Genomic DNA, 23,769 nt, shown 5'->3' on the forward strand with positions numbered 1-23,769 from the left:
CTTATGTTTGTATGTTCTTGCAGAAAGGGGAGGGGCTGATGTATGCAGGAAGGGAAGGGCATGGTAATGCCAGGAATAGCTTCTTAGAAATTCTTTCGTGGATGTGGGTGTTTATGGCAAAGGCCCTTTCCTAATTGCCTTTGAACTGAGTGGCTTGGTTGGCCATTTCAGAGGGGCAATTAATAATAATCTTAATTAGTGTCACAAGTAGGCTTACATTAACACTGCAATGAAGTTACTGCGAAAAGCCCCTAGTCGCCACATTCTGGCACCTGTTCGGGTACACGGATGGAGAATTCAGAATGTCCAATTTACCTAACAGCACGTCTTTCGGGACTTATGGGAGGAAACCGGAGCACCCGGAGGAAACCCACGCAGACACGGGGAGAACGTGCAGACTCCGCATAGACACTGACCCAAGCCGGGAATCGAACCTGGGACCCTGGTGCTGTGAAGCAACAGTGTTAAGCACTGTGCTGACGTGCCGCCCAAGAGTCAACCGCAATGCTGTGGGTCTGGAGTCACATGTAGGCCAGGCCGGGTAAGGACGGCAGACTTCTTTCCCGAAAGGACATTGATGAACCAGCTGAGATAAATGTGTGAACTGATAATGGGGTTGCTGGCATCTATGCTCTGATGTGTAACAGAGTGCCGTGTGTTTAGCAAACTGTGACTCAGAACCTCACAGCAGAATTCTTACAAGGCTGCATTTCTTGCTCGCGTTGTGCTAAACGCTTCTGTAATGAATAGTTTTTAAATGTTTACTCGATTTTGGGGGCGTAGCAGCTTTCAAACAATTAACAGCGAATTATGCCTCTTTGTTCACTAATTATTATAAAGGCGCAATTAAATTCTCCTCGGTCAAATGGGATGCGACGGTTGCAGACTGAACCCTTGCACTTGTCTCTTCTAACCAAGCTGCTCGTGTCCCCGGGGAATGGTGTTTCTCCTTGCCCATGATGGATTACGGACTCCCTCCCTACAGCAACACACTTGGCTGAATGCAGAGTGCAGGACCCAGGGACCTGTAGCCACAGTGCACACTGCTCAGCAATGCGGGGTGCAGAGAAATGAGTTGTCCCAGCTGTGACAGCCATTTGGGCCTACCCGCCCATGAGGACTGAGGCCTACAGGGTCCCCGACAGCCTCTGGGGCCAACTCAATCTCTGCAGGTGTAATCAATCAGCCAAGCTGCCTGGTCAAACACATCATTGAGTACCTGTGCCGGATTATAGAGCTGGTTAACTTGTGCTGTAGAAGGATTAGTCTTCGGAGTGAATGGGCTTACAGTTGTCCAATGCAACATATTTTTCCGTGATATAAATTTTTAGTCCTGCTTTATCTAAGAAACTCACATTGTAGAAGCTGGGCCCACTTTAATACCCAGTGGGCACAATGCTGCATTTGGGGCCAGCTCACATGGGTTTTTTTAAACTTTGTTAGTGGGATTTGGCTGGATCCAGCATTTATTGCCTGAATTTTCCTTGAGAAGGTGGTGGTGAGCTGCCTTCTTGAACCGCTGCAGTCTCTGTGGTGTAGGTACACCCACGGTGCTGTTAGGGAGGGAGTACCTGGATTTTGACCCAGGGACAGTGAAGGAGCGGCGACATCTTTCCAAGTCAGGGTGGCGAGTGGCTTGGAGGGGAACCTCCACGTGGTGGCGTTCCCCATGTGCCCAAGGCCCTTGCCCTTCTACCTGGTAGTGATCGTGGATTTTGAAGGGGCCTGTAGATGTTACTGCCGTGCATCTTGTAGATGACACATACGGCTGCCACTGTGCGTTGGTGATGTTCGATAGTCTTCCACAGCACAGTTCGTTCTGCTTTGCAGATGGTTGTGAACTTTAATGAGCTGTCAATAAGGAACTGTCTATGATAGAGCGTCAAATGTTCTGCTGTTTAGCACCAACAAGGTGTGTCTGATTGTGTGGACAAAGTGTTCTCATAGACTATCTCTCTCGAAACCCTCTCGGTATTTGTTCACGGACTGTGTCTGGAACTGTGTAACACCTGCTTTGCCTTCCTCTCCTCCCTCTCTGTAGCTCACCTGTACAAGTGCACTGCCCTCCGGGAGAGCTGTGGACTGTGTCTGAAAGCCGATCCAAAGTTTGAGTGTGGCTGGTGCGTGCTGGAGAAGAAGTGCATGCTCCGGCAGGACTGCCAGGCCCCCGCCAGCGACTGGATGCACCAGCACAGCACCAACAGCAGGTGCACCGATCCCAAGATCACCAAGGTAGGCCGCTTCAGCCGTCTTCATCCTCCTTTCCTGTCAATCGTTCCTGGGGTGGGAGTGGGCCCAGCATTTGGTGTCCATCCCTGATTGCCCCTGGGTGGCGGCCTGCAGGTTGAGTGCCATGCGAGGCAGCTCGCCACCACCAGAGGGCAGTTCAGAGTCAGCAACATTGCTGTGGGTCTGGAGTCACGTGTAGGCCAGACCGGGTCAGACAGGCAGATTTCCTCCCCTGAACAGCACTAATGGACCAGATGGGTTTTTAATGACAATCCAGGCGTTTCGAGATCATGGTGGCCGAGTCTGGCATTAATTCATTGAGTTTAAAGTTCCAATGATGAGATGGGATTTTAACTTGTGTCTCTGGAGTGTTCAGCCAGGGTTACTAACCCAGTAACCTTCCCATTGTGCTTCTGTCCCCAAACCCACCCCAGACCAAAGCCATGGGGTAATAAATGACCCCGTAATAAATCCCTGTGCAAGGGGAAAGAGACGCAAAAAGTAATGAAAGGTTCACTTGTGATGAAGACAGCTGTTCTCATTGCCTCACGACCAGGTTATCGAAAGGGTTACCATGGTGAGGCGGACAAAACCTCTTGTTTAAAGTGAACACATTGGTGTGACAAAGTGCACCCATTTATTAATGTGACCCACATTCAGGCCATTGCTATATCACTAAAGTTGTCCCGGTTAGTTCACGGCCTTGATATAGAAAATGGGCAAATGAATGAATTGATTGTATTTTAAAGGCAGCAAAAAATACACCAAAACGTGGTGACTTTGGTGTCATTTTTTAAAATTGAGAGACACCAATTTGTGTTTATTTAATACCTTCCAGTGGAGCACCTTATTAACTCCTCTCAACTCTGATCTTTTCCCTGGTGAGCTGACAGAAATGACGCATTCATTTTTTACACAACGTGGAGATTGCGAGAAGGTCACGAGGTGATTCAGAGAAGTGCAACGTTTTGCAGATTGCATTTGACAGATTGAAAACTGCGTCCTCCCTCCCTTCCCCTCCCTCCATCCCTTCCACTCCCTCACTCTCTTTCCCTCCCCCTCCCTCTCTTTCCCTCCCCTCACTATCTCTTTCCCTTCCTCACCATCTCTCTTTCCCTCCCTCCCTCTCTTCTCCTCCCTCTCTTCCCCACCCTCCCTCCCTCTCTCCCTCTTTTCCCCTCCCTCCCTCCTCTTCCCCACCCCTCCCTCCCTCTCTCCCTCTTTTCCCCTCCCTCCCTCTCTCCCTCCACCTCCCTCTCTACCCCTCCTTCCCTCCCTCTCTACCCCTCCTTCCCTCCCTCTCTTCCCCACCCTCCCTCCCTCTCTCCCTCTCTTCCCCTCGCTCCCTCTCTTCCCCTCGCTCCCTCTCTCCCCCTCCCTCCCCCTCCTCACCCCTCCTCATCCCTCCCCTCTGCCTTCGCTCCCTCCCCTCCCTTTAAAGGACGGAATGGCATGTTTTAAAATGTTCCCTTCTGCCAACTCACAGCCTCTGTTGTCATGTTTTAAAATTCAGCTTCGTCTTTGAAGTGTTTTTCTGCCAGTCCTTTGAGTTGAAAGATGTTGGAACTTTGCCGCGAGAGTTTGGAGGCATTGTGTGTTGGAAAAGAGTAACATTGACAGCGACACAAATTCAGTTACCCGAGGGGGAGACTTCATTCTTGGGAGAGTTCTGTGACTTTTAAAACCAAAGAAATGGTTGCCCCCAGAAACTAATTATCTCGCAAGCTGAATTTCTGCTTCTGTACTTTCCATTTTGGGCCTTAGGGCCTGGTACTTTATTTTCTTGCTGTCTCTCCTTCCACTTGTTCTGTTGTTGGCAGAGCGTTTTCAGCTTGTCATCTGATGTTCCAAGCAAGGCCATCTGGCGCAGAGACCTCCGGTGTCTCGACGTTGCACAGGCCTGGAGACTGCATTCCCCTCACGCACTTCTGTCGCCTCCTGAAGACACCGCGCATCTTCCTCCCTGGTTGGCGTTGGCAAGGGTGCCAGGTGCAGGTCTTCAGAAGGAAGCGCTTGCTGCATTTGTCTAATTTTGAGGGGGGGTGCGGGGGGGGGGGGGGGGGGGGGGGGGGAACGTATTGGCCCACCTTTGCCGTTGCACACCGACTCTTGCAAGCAGCTTCCTCCTGTTGGCTTTTAGCTGCAAGGTCGAACAGTGCTGTCCATAATCCTTTGAGAGAGGCCTCGGACATGAGAGGCCAGACTAGATTTGAACACGGGGCCCATGGGAAGAGACTCCCCACGCGGTGTGAAGGTCCTTTGAGAGGGGAGCTTTACCTGAGTGGTTCCAGGGATAAGCGAATTTAATTACAAAGTAGGTTGAAGAAGCTGGGGTTGTTCCCCCTTTATGCAAAGGGTGGGGGGGGGGGGGGTACCTGATAGAGGCGGACCATATCATTGCATATTTAGATAAGGTGGACAAAGCAAAGGTTTAGCTGATGGTACAAGGATGAGGGGAACAGAGATTTACGGCTTTGGGCAAGAGATGGACGGGGGAACTGAGGGGGGAACATTTTGACCCAGCAGGTATTAATGACTTGGAGCGCGTGCTACCTTTGGGATGGTGGAAGTGGAGACACTGATTTCAAAAAGGGGATTCAATGGGCACCTGAGGGACATAAACCGACAGGGCCGTGGGGATAGAGTGGGAGAATGTGACTAACTGGATTGCTCGACAGAGAGCCGGCATGGACTCGATGGGCTGAATGGCCTATTCCTGTTCCTTTTCGCCACTTTCAACTTAACGCTCTGCACTCTTCAGTACCCAGGCTCTGAGTTTGTTGACTTGCTACACGGAAGCAGCATTTATTCTCCATGCCGCTAACAGAATTCCTTGTGTTCCCGAACTGGCATTCGAGTGAAAATTCAAAGACTGGATGAGCTTTCATTCGTATAAAAACTATCCCAGAAGAGGAGGTACCTGGGCCTCAAGGGTCAATTTACGAGGAACGATTAGGCAAACATAAGATTGCATTCCCGGGAATTTAGAAGGCTGAGGGATTATTTGAGCAGGGTTGTCAAGGTATTGAGGGGAACCGATTGGGTAGTTGGTGAGAAACTATTTCTGCCAGTCGGGGAGGCCAGGGGAAAGAGCCTAAAAATTAAAGACCTATCTTTCGGGAATCAAATCAGGAAGCACAGCTCCAGACAACGGGTACGAGAAGTTTCGAACTCTCTTCCACTAAAAGTAATCGGTGCTCGATCAATTGTTAGTTTTAAATCTATGATTCAAAGATAATTTTTAAGCAAAGGATTTGAGGGATAAGGCACAAAGATGGGTAATGTGTCGTTAGGTCACAGGTCAGTCTCGATCCTGTTGAATGGTGGAACAGGCCAAAGGGACTAAACCGCTTCCTCCTTTCCCTGGGTGTCAGTGTTTACTACATCAGGCGATCCCAAAGTGTTTTCCAGTTGATGGTATATGCTTTTCAAATGTTGCCACTGTTGGAAACGTGGCAGCCAATTTGTGCAAAGTCAGCTCTCACGTTCGTCAATGTGACGGTTAACAGGTCACCCCGTTTTCTCTTGTTGGTCGAGGCACAAATATTGTCCGGGGCACTTTGGAGAACTCGCCCTGTTCACTTGAGGGAGAGCGGACCGTCATCCTCGCTTTAACATTCCCCCAGAAAGGTGGAACATCTGACAGTGCGGTGTCAAGATATGCAACCATGCAGCTAATGAACACTTACAATAGGACACAACCAGTGAGCAGTCAGGACACTCAGGGATGGTATCCCACTATAAAAGGGATGAGGCACTCACACCCCGCCTCCTACCACAGACCAACATCTACAGAGTGAGACAGGGTGTATCCTCAGCATCACACCCAGCACGTGGCTTAGAGCAAGGCTGGTTCAGTTAGACTGAGTTACAGCATTTAGATTAGCAGAGAGTCAAACTCATTGAGAACTGTGGTAATAGTTCAATAAACACATTGAACTCATTTCAAAGTCTGGAGCATCTTTTACTTAAAGCTGCACCAAGTGGCAGCCTATGTTATTCCAAACTCCATAACACAACATGCGGCACTCCCTCAGCATTGTCGACCTGCATTTTAGCTTTGGATAGATGAAGCCTCTTGCTTTCAATGACCCTCCCAAACAATTTTCAGGAATCCGCTGCTAAAAGTATTTCCAAAGCGCCTCAGAATCGCATTTTTTCTCACAGAAAGCTAAAACGAAACATTTATTTTTGAAATATTTTTTCCCCCCCAATTAAGGGGCAATTTTTTCTCTCACTTTATCCACAAACCTCACATCACGTCGCTGCCAAGACAACGGGGAAATGCTTTGGCCAGTGTTGCGGAAGTGAGCATGGTTGGGAGGAGGCAAGAGTTTGCTTGCAAACAGTAATTTATTTTCACTCTCTCATCTTTCTCTCTCTCTCTCTTGCTCTCTCTCTCTCTGTCGCTTTCTCTCTCTCTCGCTCTCTCTCTCGCTCTCTCTCTTTCTCTCTGTCTCTCTCTCTCTGGAGCTCTTTCTCGTTCTTGCTCTCTCGCTCTCTTTCTCTGCTGCCCTCTCTCCAGCTCTCGTCCTCACTCTCGTTTGTTCTGCCTTTCATCCCTCTCGTGAGGGCGTGCCCGATTTCTGTTCACCCGCTACGATGTTTGTGGCTGGACATTTGAAACAGGGCCTGCTAACCCATGCCCAGCATGTCATACCACTCTTCCAGCCTCATCTGCATCTTGTTGCAAACAATTTCAGTGCTCAACTGTTGGAGTTACCAATGTATTCTTCAACAGATGTACAGTTAAGTGGGACTTAAATGCATCCCATATATCCCACTTATATTGCAAACGGACCTTGTCTTGTGGAATTAGCGGTTCAGTATATTGGCTCCAATCTCCTCTTAGTTAGAGTTACGAGAGCCAGCATAATGCCTGACTCTCAGGATACAGCTGTATGTCGCATAAATACTTGGCGTTCAAAGGGATGTAAAATTACCTATAATTATACTATTATTGTTATTACGAGGCCGTTACAGCTTTGCTCATCAGTCATAATATTTGTTTTGTCAAGCTACACCTGTCTTTCCATTATGAATAATTCTCTTTAATGAATCACGTTTCCATGCATCTCAGTAACCATGACACTTCAAATAGACCAAAGCCATCTCGCTTGACAGGGTGAACAACGCTGGATTGGTTACAGGAAAGAAGGCCAATTTACCCCGGGAATCCAGCCCTGGCTTTGGACTTCGCCACGTCCAGACTGATTGTCAATCCCTGGCGGATGCAGCAGATGTTCGTAAATTGGATCAATGCTTCCCTCTCCGTGCGAGCCCATCGAGGCCCTCTCTCCGAATTCCAGGCTGATGACACGATAAAGCTCGTCGCCTGATTAGCCAATTCTCTCCCTGCCCCCCCCCCCCCCCCCCACCCTCCCAATCATGTCTTGCCGCAGCTTCTAACTCTCCTTCTCTTTCCATCTTCATCTCTCCCTTTCTGTCACTTTGACCTCCTCTCTCTCTCTCTCTCTATGATCTTGGATTTTTCCAGCTCTGTAATTCTTCTTTTTCAAAAAGCATGTTTAAAATTATTGACTGGCTCTAATTTGCGGAACAGAAACTTTTTTTTAATGCTGCACGTGAGGTAGGGGAGACGGTGGCGTAGTGTTATTGTCGCTGGGCTAGTAACCCCGAGAGCCAGAGTCGTGCTCCTGGTTCGAGTCACGGCGTAGCAGATGGTGAAATTTGCATTCAGTAAAAATGGATTCAATAAAAATCTGGAATTCATAACCTGAAGGTGACCCTGAAACCATTGTCGATTGTCGTAAAAACCCATCTGGTTCACTAATGTTCAGCAGGGAAGGAAATCTGTCATCCTTACCTGGTCAGGTCGACATGTGACTCCAGGTCCACGTAATGCGGTTGCCACTTGAATACCTTCCGAGATGCGCAATAAATGGCGGCCCAGCCAGCGACGCCCACATCCCAAGAATGAATAAAAGACTAAAAAATGAGCGTCGCTGGCCAGGCCCATCCCTTATTGCCCTCGAGAATGTGGCGACGAGCTGCCTTCTTGATCCGTTGTGGTCCACGTGATGTAGGTACACCCACAGTGCTGTTAGGGAGGAAGCTCGAGGATTTTGGCCCAGTGACAGTGAAGAAACGACGATATATTTCCAAAGTTGTATGGTTTGGAAGGACAGCTGTCGGGTGATGATGTTTCCATGTGCTGAAGGTGTTCCTGATCTTCTAGGTGGCAGAGGTCACTTGTTTGCGAGGTGCTCTCGGAACAGACTCGGCAAATTGACACTTTGTGTCCAAAATTGTCCTTAGTGTTGGGTGGGGTTGTTGGGTTATGGGGATAGGGTGGAGGTGTGGGCTTGGGTAGGGTGCTCTTTCCAACAGCCGGTGCAGACTCGATGGGCCGAATGGCCTCCTTCTGTACTGTAAATTCTATGATTCTATGATCTAGGGGCTTTTCACAGTAACTTCATTGCAGTGTTAATGCAAGTCTACTTGTGACAATAAAAAGATTATTATTATAATCTGCGTATACTGTGCCCTGGTAGTTGAAAACCTTTAACAGAGTGGGGATGGGCTCCACCCCCTTGAACCTAATGCATGTTAAGCAGTGCCCCTGAAAGTGTGGCCTTGCATGTGCCTTGGTGGCCTGGTTCAGTATGAAAGAGCTTGAGTTCTGTGTGGCATCTTGCTATCCTCAACCGGTGTCCCAGAGTGATTCACCTAATGAGTTACTTTGCGGCACGGTCACTACAGCGGCCGCAAATTGAAGCCACCAGTTGGCGCACAGCAAGATCCCACAGACAGGAAATGAGATGAACGCGCGGTTTCGAACGGCGTGGGGCGGAATGCTGGCCAGGACACCGCGAGCAGGGAAAGTGACACTGAGTCATAAAGGTGTTAGCGCAGGCGAGTGAGAGAGGTTAGTCAAGGGTTTTGCTCGAAGTAGAAGAGAGAGATGTGGAGGGAGGGATCGCGAGAGTTTTACGGCCAAGGCACCAGAAAGCTGATGCCTCTTCGAGAAAGGTGACACCCCAACATTGCAGCATGGCCTCAGTAGCGCACCGAACTGTCAGCCCTGCTGCCAGGCTCAATTGGGACTGGAATCCACCCCAATATGCTGAATGGAAGGTCAAGTGCTTAAAGCACTTCAGATTGGACAATTCAAGAGGTCACATGTCATGCAGAAAGCCTTGGTCATGGCGCACTGGTCTTTCCTGACTTTTTAAATACAGTTAATGTTTTGTCCGGTCTCAACAAGGCCGTGTGATGGCAAGCCCCTCTCATGCGTTACTGGCTCTGGTCAGGTTCGTGCCTCCTCATGCTTCTAGTCGTGCCTGGGAATGAGCCCTTACGAGTCCCAGGTCTGAGTGCTCAACAATTATAGGAGGCTCAACGCATCATGTGACGAGTGGAAAAAGCTCCCGTTCTATCCGGCGTCTTTGTAGACACCTCCCTGAGTGAGGTTGCCATCTCGATGCCCGATTTGTGCTGTGTAATCATGCCTCTTCACACACGAACCCGTGTGTGAAGCTATATACAGCCAAATAATTTGTCTAGAAAAAGAACCTAAATTAATTTAAGGAAGAGTCAAAAATCAGGATGTGCGAGAGGAAGGGGACAAGTGATTGTGGGACTTTGTCTGAATGGATTAACTAAGAGGAATCTGTGTGACTTTTCCCCATCTTGTTTTATCTTGTGATCCTCTAATCCGGGAAGAAGCTTTGATGTTGCCAGTCAGGGGTTTGCTTTGAATCTGTGTAACGAGGTGAAAGGCCTCTGTCCATCTCACTGAATTGCTCAGTCCGGCCACATTCCCCACCCTGGCTCCAGTTCCGCGTAGCTTCCGGAGAAACATCCGTTTTGCTGTCGACGATCCCTGTATCTAAAAATAAGAATAACTTTCAGGATCTGCGGTGAGTCCCAGGCCAGCCTGGCAGCTTGACGCTGAGAGTCAATGAGGCACCTTGCTTGCCTACGAGAGTCTTTGAAGCTCCATCAGGAATGCGTGCTTTCCAGTCCGCCTGACTCTGCTGTCATTGAAGCTGCCTTCAATGAATTTTCTCTCCGTTTCATCAGACATCCAGTGATCTGCAAATCCGCCGGCTCCTGATACACGACGTGTGCTGTGTGTACTTGTTCTTGCAACGCTCAAGTATCAGAATGTTGTTTTATTTTTGGACTAAGCCATACAAATTGGATTTCAATGTCAGCGAATACAAGTCGCCCATTTTGGACTGAAAAAGAATGGAACAGGGTGCTTTCTGAATGGTGGAAAGCGAGAAGAGATCGAAGGAGACTTGGCCGGTGGGGTTGGGGGAGTAGGGGGAGGTGAGGGTGGAGCGGAGCGGGGCGGGGGGGGGGGGGGTGTACTGCGGTGGGGGTGTTGGTGGTCTCGTTATGCGCATCATTAAAATGGCATGGGCGGTGCAGAAAATAATCAAGAAAGGCCAATGGGGGGGGGGGGGGGGGCAGCACGGTGGCGCAGTGGTTAGCTCTGCTGCCTCACGGCGCTGAGGTCCCAGGTTCGATCCCGGCTCTGGGTCACTGTCCGTGTGGAGTTTGCACATTCTCCCCGTGTCTGCGTGGGTTTCGCCCCCACAACCCAAAGATCTGCAGGGTAGGTGGATTGGCCACGCTAAATTGCCCCTTAATTGGAAAAAATGAATTGGGTACTCTAATTTTTTTTTTAAAAAGGTCAATGGAATGAAATGAAAATCGCCTCTTGTCACGAGTAGGCTTCAATGAAGTTACTGTGAAAAGCCCCTAGTCGCCACATTCCGGCACCTGTTCGGGGAGGCTGGTACAGGAATTGAACCCGCGCTGCAGGCCTGGTTCTGCTTTACAAGCCAGCTGTTTAGCCCACTGTGCTAAGCCTCGCCCCTGGAATGCTGGCCTGTATATCTGGAGGATTCCAGCACAAGAAAACAGACGTCACACCCCAACCAGACAAATCCCCAGTTCGATCACACCTCGAACTGCCAGAGGCTCTGGGCACCGCGCTTAGGAAGGATGGTTTGGCCTGGGGTGGGAGTGCAGTGTAGGTTTATCAGAACAGGGGAGGCATTAAACTTGGGCTGTATCCCATAGAGTTTAGAAGATTAAGAAGCAATTTGATTGTAATTTACAAGATTTGTTTTTTTTTAATTTAGAGTAACCAATTCATTTTTTCCAATTAAGGGGCAATTTAGTGTGCCCAATCCAGCTACCCTGCACATCTTTGGGTTGTGGGGGCGAAACCCATGCAAGCACGGGGAGAATGTACAAACTCCACATGGACAGTGACCCAGAGCCGGGATCGAACCTGGGACCTCGGCGCCGTGTATTTACAAGATATTAAGGGGAGCTGGTAGCATAGACGGAGAGAAACTATTTCTCCTGGTTTTAGGAGTGTAGGACTGGGACCACAGTGTAAACGTTTGAAGTACATCTTTCACAAGTGGAATTAGGAAGGCCTCCCGATAGATGTTTGGAGATCTCAAGTGACAGTTGATGCCAGGCCAATTGTTAATTTAAAATCTGAGATCAATACATCTTTGTTAACCAAAGGGATTAAGGGATGTGAGGCAAAGGCAGTTTTATGGAGTGTGGTCGCAAATCAGTCATGATCTGAGTCAGGGTTAAGTGGCCCACTTCATTTCCTGTGTTCCTGGCTGTATATTATTACATCTATTCACGACTTTAAACACCCTTTGGGATTCCATCTTATTGAGAATCCCGGGCAATGGGATCTGGCACGGCAGGATCAAATCAATATCTCCCGGGCAATGGGATCTGGCACGGCAGGATCAAATCAATATCAACAATCTCTGTTTACCTTCATGCCGGTTGTCCGCCATTGGCCAGAGGGTGGGGTCTTCAGGATCTTCGGTCCCGCCGATATTTGCGAGGTTTTGCTGACCCGCCAATCCGTCGCCGGGGAATACGTTGGGGGGGGGGGGGGGGGGATGTCATCATTAGCGGGATATTCCAAGGTGCTTCACAGGACCGTTATCAAACAGAGATGTGCAGGTTCGGCGGATTGGCCATGATAAATTGCCCTTCGTGAGGTTAGGAGAGGTTATTGGTTATGGGGGTAGGGTGGAAGTGAGGGCTTAAGTGGGTCGGTGCAGACTCGATGGGCCGAACGGCCTCCTTCTGCACTGTGTGTTCTATATTCTCATGTTTGGTTCAAGCCACATAGAATCATAAAATGGTATAGGCACAGAAGGAGGCCATTCACTCTGTTGTTCTGGGCTAGCCCTCTGAAGGAGCAATTAGTCTCGTGCCACCACCCCGCCTCCTCTCTGTAGCCCTGTACCTTTTTCTTTTGCAGATAGCGACCTAATTCCCTCTTGAAAGTCTCGATTGAGTCTGCCTCCACTCTCAGGCAGCGCATTCCAGATCCTGACCATTCGCTGCCGGAAAAGAGTTTCTCTTCACGTCACCATTGCTTCTTTTGATAATGACCTTAAAGCTGCGTCGTCTTTTTCTCAATCTTCCCAGCAATGGGAACAGTCTCTCTCTCTCTATCTGTTCTGCCCAGATCCCTCATGACTTTGAACACCTCGATCAAATCTCCTCTCCACCTCCTCTCCTCGCCCGGGAGAACAGTCCCAACTTCTCCAACCTTCCGACGTATTTACCTGTGTAACCGAAGATGCAACGATTTGGGGCAGGTGTCCCAAAAGCTTGAAGAAGGAGGTAGATTTTAAGGCGTGCCCTTGAGGAGGAGAGTGAGGGTGAGATGCAAAGAGTTTAAGGGCGGGAATTCGAGTTTCGGGCCTTGGCAACTGGAGGCATGGCCCCCAATGATGGAGTGGGATGAAGGAGGAATCGGACGAGTAGCAGAGGGTTGTAGGGCTGGAGGAGGTGACACAAACTGGGGAGGGGTGAAGCCATGGAGGCGTTTGAACCGAGGGTGATAATTTTAAAAATCATGGGTGTTTTTTTTTAACCCAGAGTTGGCGTGGATCAGCAAGCATGGATGATAGGTAAACAGAATGTGGCGTGAGTTAAGATATGGACAACAGAGTTTTGGATGAGCTCAAGTTTGCAAGATTGGGTGACATCCAACGGGAATATTCGGAGAGTGAAGTCTGGAGCCCAGTGAGGATGCAGTCATTTTAATAAATTAATCTGAATCCTAATTGCTGCCGTCTACTGGGCTGCTTTCTATGTTGGTAGTCCTGAATTTCCAAGCGTAATTGTCCTTCTCCATTGACCTCGTGTTGGTAGCAGAATTACTGTCAGGTGATATTCTCGCTGGTGTCATGTGAGAGTACCTTTAAGAAATAGGTGTTTATAAATGGGTGTGTATATAAATATCTGTAGTGAGAGTACCTTTAAGAAATGGGTGTTTACTACTGCAGTGATGTCAGAGAGGGGGTGGAGCTGGGCTGTCTGTCGGCTTTTTACTTTTCGTTTTTGAGCAGGCTGCAGGGTGTGTTTTAGTTTCATTTTCAGTGTCGGAGCTGAAGCCAGACCAAGCAGGTGTACTGCTGTTCTCTCTGCCATCAAAAGACTATCTCTTGATCATTTGGTGAATTCAGAATTATAAATGTTTTCAGTAGTGACTTTAACCTGATGTGCTTCTGATAGAGGTTTTGTTTTTAAGCCGTATGGATGTTAAAAGGAAAGTTTGAAGGATTACTTAGTGTTGTATTCTTTGGGGGTTGTATTTGAATTGATTGTTGATAAGATGTTCACTGTATGTTTTAAAAAGGTTAACTTGAGTTCATAGAATAAACATTCTTTTGCTTTAAAAAATACTTTTCCATTTCTGCTGTCCCATACCTGTAGAGTGGGCCGTGTGCTCCCCATACCACAATCTAGTAAAAGTTGTAGGTCAGGTGAACACCATGATACACTTTGGGGTTCTCCAAACCCTGGCCCATAACACTGGTGCAAATAATTCCGACTCTTTCCTGTTCCGTGAATCTGTCTGATCTCGGGTCATTGTCCTTTAGCTCCTCCAACAGAAATGGTGCTGGTTTATTTGCGTCATTGCTCAAAATGGTCGACCTGGTGGAAGAAGCAAAGTGTTAATGAAAGGAGGTGGGAACGATGGCTGTTATCCACCTGGAACTTTGCACTGCCAGGTCTTGAGGGATGGGGTCCCATCATCAGTCCTCATGGGCTCAGGTCCTGCTTTCAGCCCTGGCAGTGGGTCTACAGAGCGTGACAGGGAAACCCGTATCATTGTTTCATTTTGTATCTTTGAAGAGCTGAAAACCATTGACCCATCGCCTTTGCCCTTCAAACCCTCCCACTAGATTGCTCAGAGATTCTGGGGAGAATGGTCCCTGTATTCCATTATTTGGTGGGACATTTTTACCTTGTATTTTATTTGTGTGGCCTTCTGTCCTTATTATTGTCCTGGGACTTGTTTCCCATCTTCAGGGTGTGGCATTCCCACACGCGTAGTAGCCGAAATACCGGCATTCTCGATTCCTCCTGGGTCCCATGATCCACAAAAAGAGGAAAAATCCTTTATTTACTGATGTGCCTTGGAGGTGCGGCCATGGTGCCGACGGAGAGGATCGAGAACGCTGCGGCCGCAAATGCGCTCAGTGGCATGGTCACCTGGGTTTTGAGCTCAGTTTCTCAACTCTGTAACCTTCTACCCACAGTTGGAACCAGCGACTGGGCCCAAGGAAGGAGGAACCCGGTTGACGATTACAGGAGTAAATCTGGGCCTGACGTTCTCCGAAATCCACAATGGGGTGCACGTTGGACGGGTGCGGTGCATTCCCATTCCAGAGGAGTACATCAGCGCTGAGCAGTAAGTGTGTACGACCATGTTGCCCTCAATCCCGCCAAGCCTCCGATCCGATTGCATGAGATCCAGACTTGGAGACTTGGCTGCCAGACTTTAACAGGTTGTGCTCATTTATTTATTTTCTGTTGACTCAATGTTGGAATTCACGGTGGTTCCCAATAGGGACCCAATTTACTTTGCTGATTTTTAAGGAGATGCAGGCAGAAGGCATTGGATCCCACAGAAATACTGTTGTAAATTGACACAGTTTACTAGCTAACCATTCCACTGATTGTGCAGGCTGGATTCCTGTTCAGGGGAGGTAGTGATAGAACATAGAACATACAGTGCAGAAGGAGGCCATTCGGCCCATCGAGTCTGCACCGACACACTTTAAGCCCTCACTTCCACCCTATCCCCATAACCCAATAACCCGCCCTATCCTTTTTGGACACTAAGGGCAATTTAGCACGGCCAATCCACCTAACCTGCACATCTTTGGACTGTGGGAGGAAACCGGAGCACCCGGAGGAAACCCACACAGACACGGGGAGAATGTGCAGACTCCGCACAGACAGTGACACAGCGGGGGATCGGACCTGGGACCCTGGCACTGCGAAGCCACAGTGCTAACCACTATGCTACTGTGCCGTCCTCTGCGATGTAATGGTAATATCGCGGGACCAGTAATCCAGAGACTCCAGGCTAGCTACCCCGGGAACATGGGTTGAAATCCCACCATAGCAGCTGGTGGAATTTAAAATTAATTAATTATTAAAATCTGGAATTGAAAGCTAGTCTCATTAACACTGACCATGACAGCTATCATCATAAAAACCCACCTGGCTCACTAATGCCTGCCATCCTTAACTGGTCTGGTCTATTCTCCACATAGGCAGCACGATAGCATAGTGGTTAGCACAAATGCTTCACAGCTCCAGGGTCCCAGGTTCAAATCCCGGCTTGGGTCACTGTCTGTGCGGAGTCTGCACGTTCTCCTCGTGTGTGCGTGGGTTTCCTCCGGGTGCTCCGGTTTCCTCCCACAGTCCAAAGATGCCCAGATTAGGTGGATTGGCCATGCTAAATTGCCCCTTTGTGTCCAAAAAGGTTAGATCAGGTTACTGGGTTACGGGGATAGGGTGGAGGCGTGGGTTTAAGCAGGGTGCTCTTTCCAAGGGTCGGTGCAGACTCAATGGGTTGAATGGCCTCCTTCTGCACTGTCATTTCTATGGTTCTATGATCAAAGAATTAAAACAAAAATCCTGTTGGTGCACTGGCTGCGTGGGTTTCCTCCGGGTGCTCCGGTTTCCTCCCACAAGTCCCGAAAGCCGTGCTTGTTAGGTGAATTGGGCATTCTGAATTCTCCCTCTGTGTACCCGAACAGGCGCCGGAATGTGGCGACGAGGGGATTTTCACAGTAATTTCACTGCAGTGTAAATAATAATAATCTTTTATTGTCATTAGTAGGCTTACATTAACACTGCAATGAAGTTACTGTGAAAAGCCCCTGGTCGCCACATTCCGGCGCCTGTCCAGATACACTGAGGGAGAATTCAGAATTCTCAGCTGGTACGGGAATTGAACCCGTGCTGCTGGTCTTGTTTTGCATTACAAACCAGATGTCTAGCCCACTGAGCTAAACCAGGATGTGAGCCTACTTGTGACAATTAAGATTAATAGAGTTATCAGACTTCGAGGATTAGGTAGAGCTTAGTGTGAAGAAACCCCTATTGCAGCTCCCCTGCTCAGCGATAGGTCAATGCCTTCAGGCCCTCTCAATCCATCCAGCAGGGCAATTCACCATCAGCACCACCCTGGACTATTACAGAATGGTCAGCGCAAGTCTTCAATTCCCAAGGACTCGCGGAATCATAGAAGAATAGAATTTACAGTGCAGAAGGAGGCCATTCGGCCCATCGAGTCCGCACCGGCTCTTGGAAAGAGCACCCTACCCAAGCCCACACCTCCATCCCATCCCCGTAACCCTGCAACCCCATCTAACCTAAGGGCAATTTATCATGGCCAATCCACCTAACCTGCACATCTTTGAACTGTGGGAGGAAACCGGAGCACCCGGAGGAAACCCACGCACACACAGGAAGAACATGCAGACTCCACACAGACAGTGACCCAAGCCGGGAATCGAACCTGGGATCCTGGCACTGTGAAGCTAACCACTATGCTACCATGCTGAATAAAGCAAACGCTCAGTGAGGGCACAGTGCATTGGAGCATTAAGAAGCGACTTTGACTGTGGCTGATGATAATGTTTTCTCTCTCTGACTTTGCCCAATCCAAGCCATTTGACACACAGAGAGATTTAGTGGCGGCTCGATGAGCAAACATCAATGGGGGGAAATATAGAGGAGAGGGAATGGCTAGCGTTTGAAGAGTGGCATGAGCTGAGGCAGGGAGGATGGGACTCTGAGGTGCATGGATCGCAAGCGATTAATTGAGGAGTAGATTGAATGGCTCGTTGACTTGAGGTCCTGGCTCATTCTGGATTGGAGGTGTGACATGGGGAGGGTGGGAAATGCACAGCCTGTCCTCACCAGTGCCAACATAATCTATTCATGATTTCCTGGCACTGGAGACAGAGTTAGTGTCAAATCAAATCAAAATGCTACCCGCAATGCGAAATCCGACCCCACATCTTCTCCTGAAAATTGTCTCGGGGCCAACAATAAATGGAATGCCAGTGAAAATCATCCCCAGAAACTCCATTTACAGACAGCACACATTGATGTAAATCTCTCAGCTGATGATAAATGCGTCCCACATAAAGTGATTTTAGAATGTTCAACCCAGTTCCCCCAAAATATAGACCAGTGCAAAGATACACCTAATTCAGCATGATTTGATAAACTTACTAGAAAATCAATCTTACTGGGAGATGCCCTTTGTGGAAAATTGGAAAATATCCAATAATACAAGTGGCAAGTCTCTGAGATTCAGATTCATTGTGTGTGTGTAGAGGGCACTTTACCCTCTATCTAACCCCGTGCTGTACCTGTCCTGGGAGTGTTTGATGGGGACAGTGTAGTGGGAGCTTTACTCTGTATCTAACCCCGTGCTGTACCTGTCCTGGGAGTGTTTGATGGGGACAGTGTAGAGGGAGCTTTACTCTGTATCTAACCCTGTGCTGTACCTGTCCTGGGAGTGTTTGATGGGGACAGTGTAGAGGGATCTTTACTCTGTATCTAACCCCGTGCTGTACCTGTCCTGGGAGTGTTTGATGGGGACAGTGTAGGGGGACCTTTACTCTGTATCTAACCCCGTGCTGTACCTGACCTGGGAGTGTTTGATGGGACAGTGAAGAGGGATCTTTACTCTGTATATAACTCCATGCTGCACCTGTCCTGGGATAGTTTGATGGGGACAGTGTAGGGGGAACTTTACTTTGTATCTAACCCCGCACTACACCTGTCCTGGGAGCGTTTGATGGGGACAGTGTAGAGGGATCTTTACTCTGTATCTAACCCCGTGCTGTACCTGTCCTGGGAATGTTTGATGGGGACAGTGTAGAGGGAGCTTTATTCTGTATCTAACCCCGTGCTGTACCTGACCTGGGAGTGTTTGATGGGGACAGTGTAGAGGGAGCTTTACTCTGTATCAGGGGTGCAGCGACAACAATCTCTCCCTTAATGCCAGCAAAACTAAAGAGCTGGTCATCGACTTCAGGAAGCAAAGTACTGTACACACCCCTGTCAGCATCAACGGAGCCGAGGTAGAGATGGTGAGCAGTTTCAAATTCCTAGGGGTGCACATCACCAAAAATCTATCCTGGTCCACTCATGTCGACGCTATCACCAAGAAAGCACAACAGCGCCTTTACTTCCTCAGGAAACTAAGGAAATTTGGCATGTCCACATTAACCCTTACCAACTTTTACAGATGCACTATAGAGAGCATCCTATCGGGCTGCATCACAGTCTGGTATGGCAACTGCTCGGCCCAGGACCGCAAGGAACTTCAGAGAGTCGTGAATACCGCCCAGTCCATCACACAAACCTGCCTCCCATCCATTGATTCCATCTACACCTCCCGCTGCCGGGGGAAAGCAGGCAGCATAATCAAGGATCCCTCCCACCCGGCTTACTCACTTTTCCAACTTCTTCCATCGGGCAGGAGATTCAGAAGTCTGAGAACACGGACGAACAGACTCAAAAACAGCTTCTTCCCCACTGTCACCAGACTCCTAAATGACCCTCTTATTGACTGACCTCATTAACACTACACCCCTGTGTGCTTCATCCGATGCCAATGCTTATGTAGTACATTGCATATATTGTGTTGCCCTATTATGTATTCTCATGTATTTTCTTGAATTCTGTTTAATTCCCTTTTCTTCCCATGTACTGAATGATCTGTTGAGCTGCTTGCAGAAAAATACTTTTCACTGTACCTCGGTACACGCGACAATAAACAAATCCAATCCAATCCAATCCAATCTAACCCCGTACTGTACCTGTCCTGGGAGTGTTTGATGGGGACAGTGTAGAGGGAGCTTTACTCTGTATCTAACCCCGTGCTGTACCTGTCCTGGGAGTGTTTGATGGGGAAGGTGTAGAGGGAGCTTTACTCTGTATCTAACCCCGTGCTGTACCTGTCCTGGGAGTGTTTGATGGGGACAGTGTAGAGGGAGCTTTACTCTGTATCTAACCCCGTGCTGTACCTGTCCTGGGAGTGTTTGATGGGGACAGTGTAGAGGGAGCTTTACTCTGTATCTAACCCCATGCTGTACCTGTCCTGGGAGTGTTTGATGGGGACAGTGTAGAGGGAGCTTTACTCTGTATCTAACCCCATGCTGTACCTGTCCTGGGAGTGTTTGATGGGGACAGTGTAGAGGGAATTTTACTCTGTGTCTCACCCCGTGCTGTACCTGTCCTGGGAGTGTTTGATGGGGACAGTGTAGGGGGAACTTTACTCTGTGTCTCACCCCGTGCTGTAGCCGATTTAGAAGTATTGATGCCAAAAACTGACTGGCTGAAACGGGAATGCTCCCATTTCCCAGCATTCCATCCCTCAACTCATGGAGCACAACATTTCCAGGCTCCATTTTCAGAGAAAGGGAATTGGGATATGTGTACAACATTGGGGATCTGGAAATGGCTAGAAGGAAATGCATTTAAAACTAGAAGATCTTTGAGTATGATTTGGCTGGAAGCAATGGATAGATTTTGTTGGATGCGCTACTGTGCTGGGTAGGAATAATGGAGGCTCCTCAACTGTGATCTGCAGGATTGTGTGCGATATGGAGAAGGCCGACCTGCAGACAGCAAAGAAAGGTTTCGTGGAAGTTTGCGTTGTGAACTGCGATGATGAATATCGAGCGATCTCATCCGAGCCCTTCACCTTTGTGGTAAGAGTCACATGTGCAACAGGAGTGAGTCTTTGACTTCCTGTGAATGCAGGAAGTGAGGTAAGTGCGGCCTTGGCGAAGGGGAGTTTCCCCACAGAAGCCCCCAAACTGCCCCCCCAATGGACCCCTGCAACCAGCGCCCAACCTCCCCGGCACTGCTCCCGGCACAGGGTTCATGACCAGGTTACTGCCCAGGCATGACCCTCTGTCGCTTTTCCCCTTGGAAGGGGGGGGGGGCGCTGTGCTTACCTGCGTAACCCCGCGGTATCTCCGCCAGGTTCCTGTTTGTCAGGACCTGTTGTACACCTTGTCAATGTGACATGGTAATGGGGGAGTGGGGGAGGTGGGGGGGGGGTGTGGAGGTGGGGGGTGAGGGGGGGTGTGGAGGTGGGGGGGTGGGGGTGTGGAGGTGGGGGGGTGGGGGGTGGGGGGGGTGTGGGGGGTGTGGAGGTGGGGGGGGGGGGGTGTGGAGGTGGGGGGGTGGGGGGGATGGGGGGGGTGTGGGGGATATGGGGGGATGGGGTGGGGGGGATGGGGGTGGGTGTGGGGGGGGTGAGGGGGGGTGTGGAGGTGGGGGGGGTGGGGGTGTGGAGGTGGGGGGGTGGGGGTGTGGAGATGGGGGGGTGGGGGGGTGGGGGGGGGGGTGGCAGCGGAAGTGCCTCTGCCTCACGCTCTGTTTTTCTCTGTGTCTGTTTCCCTGCTGATGATGCCCCAGTTTGTTACTAAGGTCAGCGTTTCTCTTTTCTTTCCCTCTCACCGTCCCAAGACTCCAAAATTTACCAAGGTGATACCTTCCCAGGGACCTGTGTCCGGAGGCAGTCACGTGACGATTGTGGGGTTGCATCTCGATGCAGGCAGTTCCGTGGAGGCTTACATTGGAGAAGCTGGTGTTTGCCAGTTCAAAAGGTAAAAGGACAATCTGCAATTAACATCATTCTCAGGGAGGTCTTGTGATGGGTTCTCCATAGTCCCGCATATCTTTCCTTCTCATCAATTTACCTCATTTCCTTTTGGAAGTACTGTCGAATCTGCATTTTGTTTTTATCATTATTGCTTTTATAAATTTAGTGTACCCAATTCATTTTTTCCAATTAAGGGGCAATTTAGCGTGGCCAATACACCTCGCCTGCACATCTTTGGGTTGTGGGGGTGAAACCCATAGAAACACGGGGAGAATGTGTAAAGTCCACACGGACAGTGAGACCCAGAGCCGGTATCGAACCTGGGTCTTCAGCGCCATGAGGCAACAGTGCTAACCACTGGGCCGCCGTGCTGCCCCATTTTTGTTTTGTTATTTTTTATTTTTTTTTCTTTCTTTTTTTTAAAATTTAGATTACCCAATTATTTTTTCCAATTAAGGGGCAATTTAGCGTGGCCAATCCACCTACTCTGCACATTTTTGGGTTGTGGGGGCGAAACCCACGCAGACACGGGGAGAATGTGCAAACTCCACACGGAGAGTGACCCAGAGCCGGGATCGAACTTGGGACCTCAGGGCCGTGAGGCGGTTGTGCTAACCACTAGGCCACCATGCTGCCCTTTGTTTTGTTATTTATTTTTGGGATTTGAACATCATTGGCAACATGTATGGCCCATTCCGGGGCAGCACGGTGGCACAGTGGTTAGCATTGCTGCCTACGGCGCTGAGGACCTGGGTTCGAATCCCGGCACTGGGTCACTGTCTGTGTGGAGTTTGCACATTCTCCCCGTGTCTGCGTGGGTTTCACACCCACAACCCAAAGATGTGTAGGGTAGGTGGATTGGCTAGGCTAAATTGCCACTTAATTGGAAAAAATAATTGGGTACTCTAAATTTAGAAAAAAATATGTATGGCCCTTGAGCAGGTCATGGGGATCCAGCTACGTTTCCATTTCAGAGGGGCAGTTAAGTGCCAACCACATGACTGTGGGTCTGGAGTCACATGTAGGCCAGACCAGGTAAGGACGGCAGATTTCCCTCTCCCATGGGGCCTTGATAAATCGGATTGGTTTGTGGAACAATCTGGTTGTCGCACGATCATTATTACCGCGATTAGCCTTTCTCCCTGATTTATTAATTAATTGGATTTAAATTCCTCCAGCTACCCTGGCAGATTTTGAACTTGTATCTCTGGAGCTTTAACCCGGGCTTCTGTATTGCTACATTCCTGGGACTTGCCTGCCTGCTCCCCTAATGCTCTGTTCTTGTTTTCAGGAGAAATGCAGGAGAGATCATCTGCGTGACATCTGCATCAACAAAGGGAATCGGCCCGGCTTCCATCCTCATCCACATTAACCGAGCTCAGCTGCTAAATCCCAGTGTGAAATACAACTACACTGAAGATCCCACCATCTCCAAAATGGACCCTAAGTGGACCATTTGTAGGTAAGTGTTCTTGGCAACTGAGAATTATTCTTATTATTTTTTTTTAATAAATATTTTTATTGGGTTTTTGAACAAGGTATAATTACCGTTATGTACACAGAATAAGAAACATATTTAGAAGAGAAGGGCACACCCCAACATAGAATACAATAAGCTATGAAATAGACTAACTGGTGGGGTACTGTGCACCAGCTCGACAGCGGCAGCTCTGTGAATCTGGCTGAATTATTTACACCACGTAAGTACGTGACTGTTTGCACGGCGGGGGGGGGGGGGGGGGGGGGGGGGGAGCAGGGGGGGGGGGGGAGCAAATATACATTTGGGTGCCGGGGAGATAACCACAGTGTGCGACACCTGGCCGGGTCGAGTGCCGCTGTCGCCCGCCTCTCCCGGACGGTTCTCGCCGCCGTCCCCCGTTCGCCTCCGCTGCTCCTCCCGTCCTCCATCCCCAACCTCCTCGTTTCCCCGCTCCTGGAGATGTCATGCACGTTTTGGCACCCCGTGCCTTCCTTCCGGCTCCCGTTACCCTGCCCCCCCGTCCCATCCCGCTGGTTCTCCTCTCCTGTCCCCCCTCCCTCCACGGTTCGCCCCTCCCTCGTCAAGTTCAGCTGTCCGTCCCCCCCTGTGGTTCGCCTTTCTTTCTTCAGGTTTAGCCGCCCCCCCCCCCCCCCCCCCCCCCCCCCCCCTCCCTCCCTCCCTCCCAGTCCCTCTCTCCCTTTCATGCCTTGGCTACCCTCCCGATTCTTGACTAAGTTCCCCTGATTCTTGGCTACCTGGCTATTCTTCCTCTTGTTCGTTGGCCACAAACAGTCGCGTGAATGGCTCCCACGTTCTGTGGAAGCCGTAGTCCGACCCTCGGATGGAGAATTTGATTTTCTCCATTTGGAGAGATTCCGAGAGGTCGGACAGCCAGTCTGCAGCTCTGGGTGGTGCTGCTGACCGCCAGCCAAACAGGATTCTACGGCGGGCGATCAGGGAGGCAAAGGCAAGGGCGTCCGCCCTCCTGAATTATTATTTTTGGTCTTGGTCTAGGAAGGGGAAATGAAAGCTCCTGGTGGCTTGGTTAGCCTTCATTTAGATAATGGCTGCTCTGCCCTTCAACCCGACC

At 49.6% G+C, this 23,769-nt stretch overlaps 1 protein-coding gene across 1 annotated transcript in view; it reads left to right on the plus strand.

Annotated features, from left to right (window-relative positions):
* The window catches only part of LOC119973746 (plexin-A1-like), a 580,418-nt gene that overhangs the window by 456,408 nt on the left and 100,241 nt on the right, over positions 1-23,769 (plus strand). The window contains exons 12-16 of the mRNA XM_038812164.1: positions 2,042-2,232; positions 14,808-14,959; positions 20,177-20,297; positions 21,064-21,203; positions 22,491-22,661. Of these exons, the coding sequence (XP_038668092.1) occupies positions 2,042-2,232; positions 14,808-14,959; positions 20,177-20,297; positions 21,064-21,203; positions 22,491-22,661 (775 nt within the window). The remainder of the gene's footprint in view (positions 1-2,041; positions 2,233-14,807; positions 14,960-20,176; positions 20,298-21,063; positions 21,204-22,490; positions 22,662-23,769) is intronic.

The sequence above is a fragment of the Scyliorhinus canicula genome, chromosome 11 (assembly GCF_902713615.1).
Source record: "Scyliorhinus canicula chromosome 11, sScyCan1.1, whole genome shotgun sequence".
Taxonomy (NCBI): domain Eukaryota; kingdom Metazoa; phylum Chordata; class Chondrichthyes; order Carcharhiniformes; family Scyliorhinidae; genus Scyliorhinus; species Scyliorhinus canicula.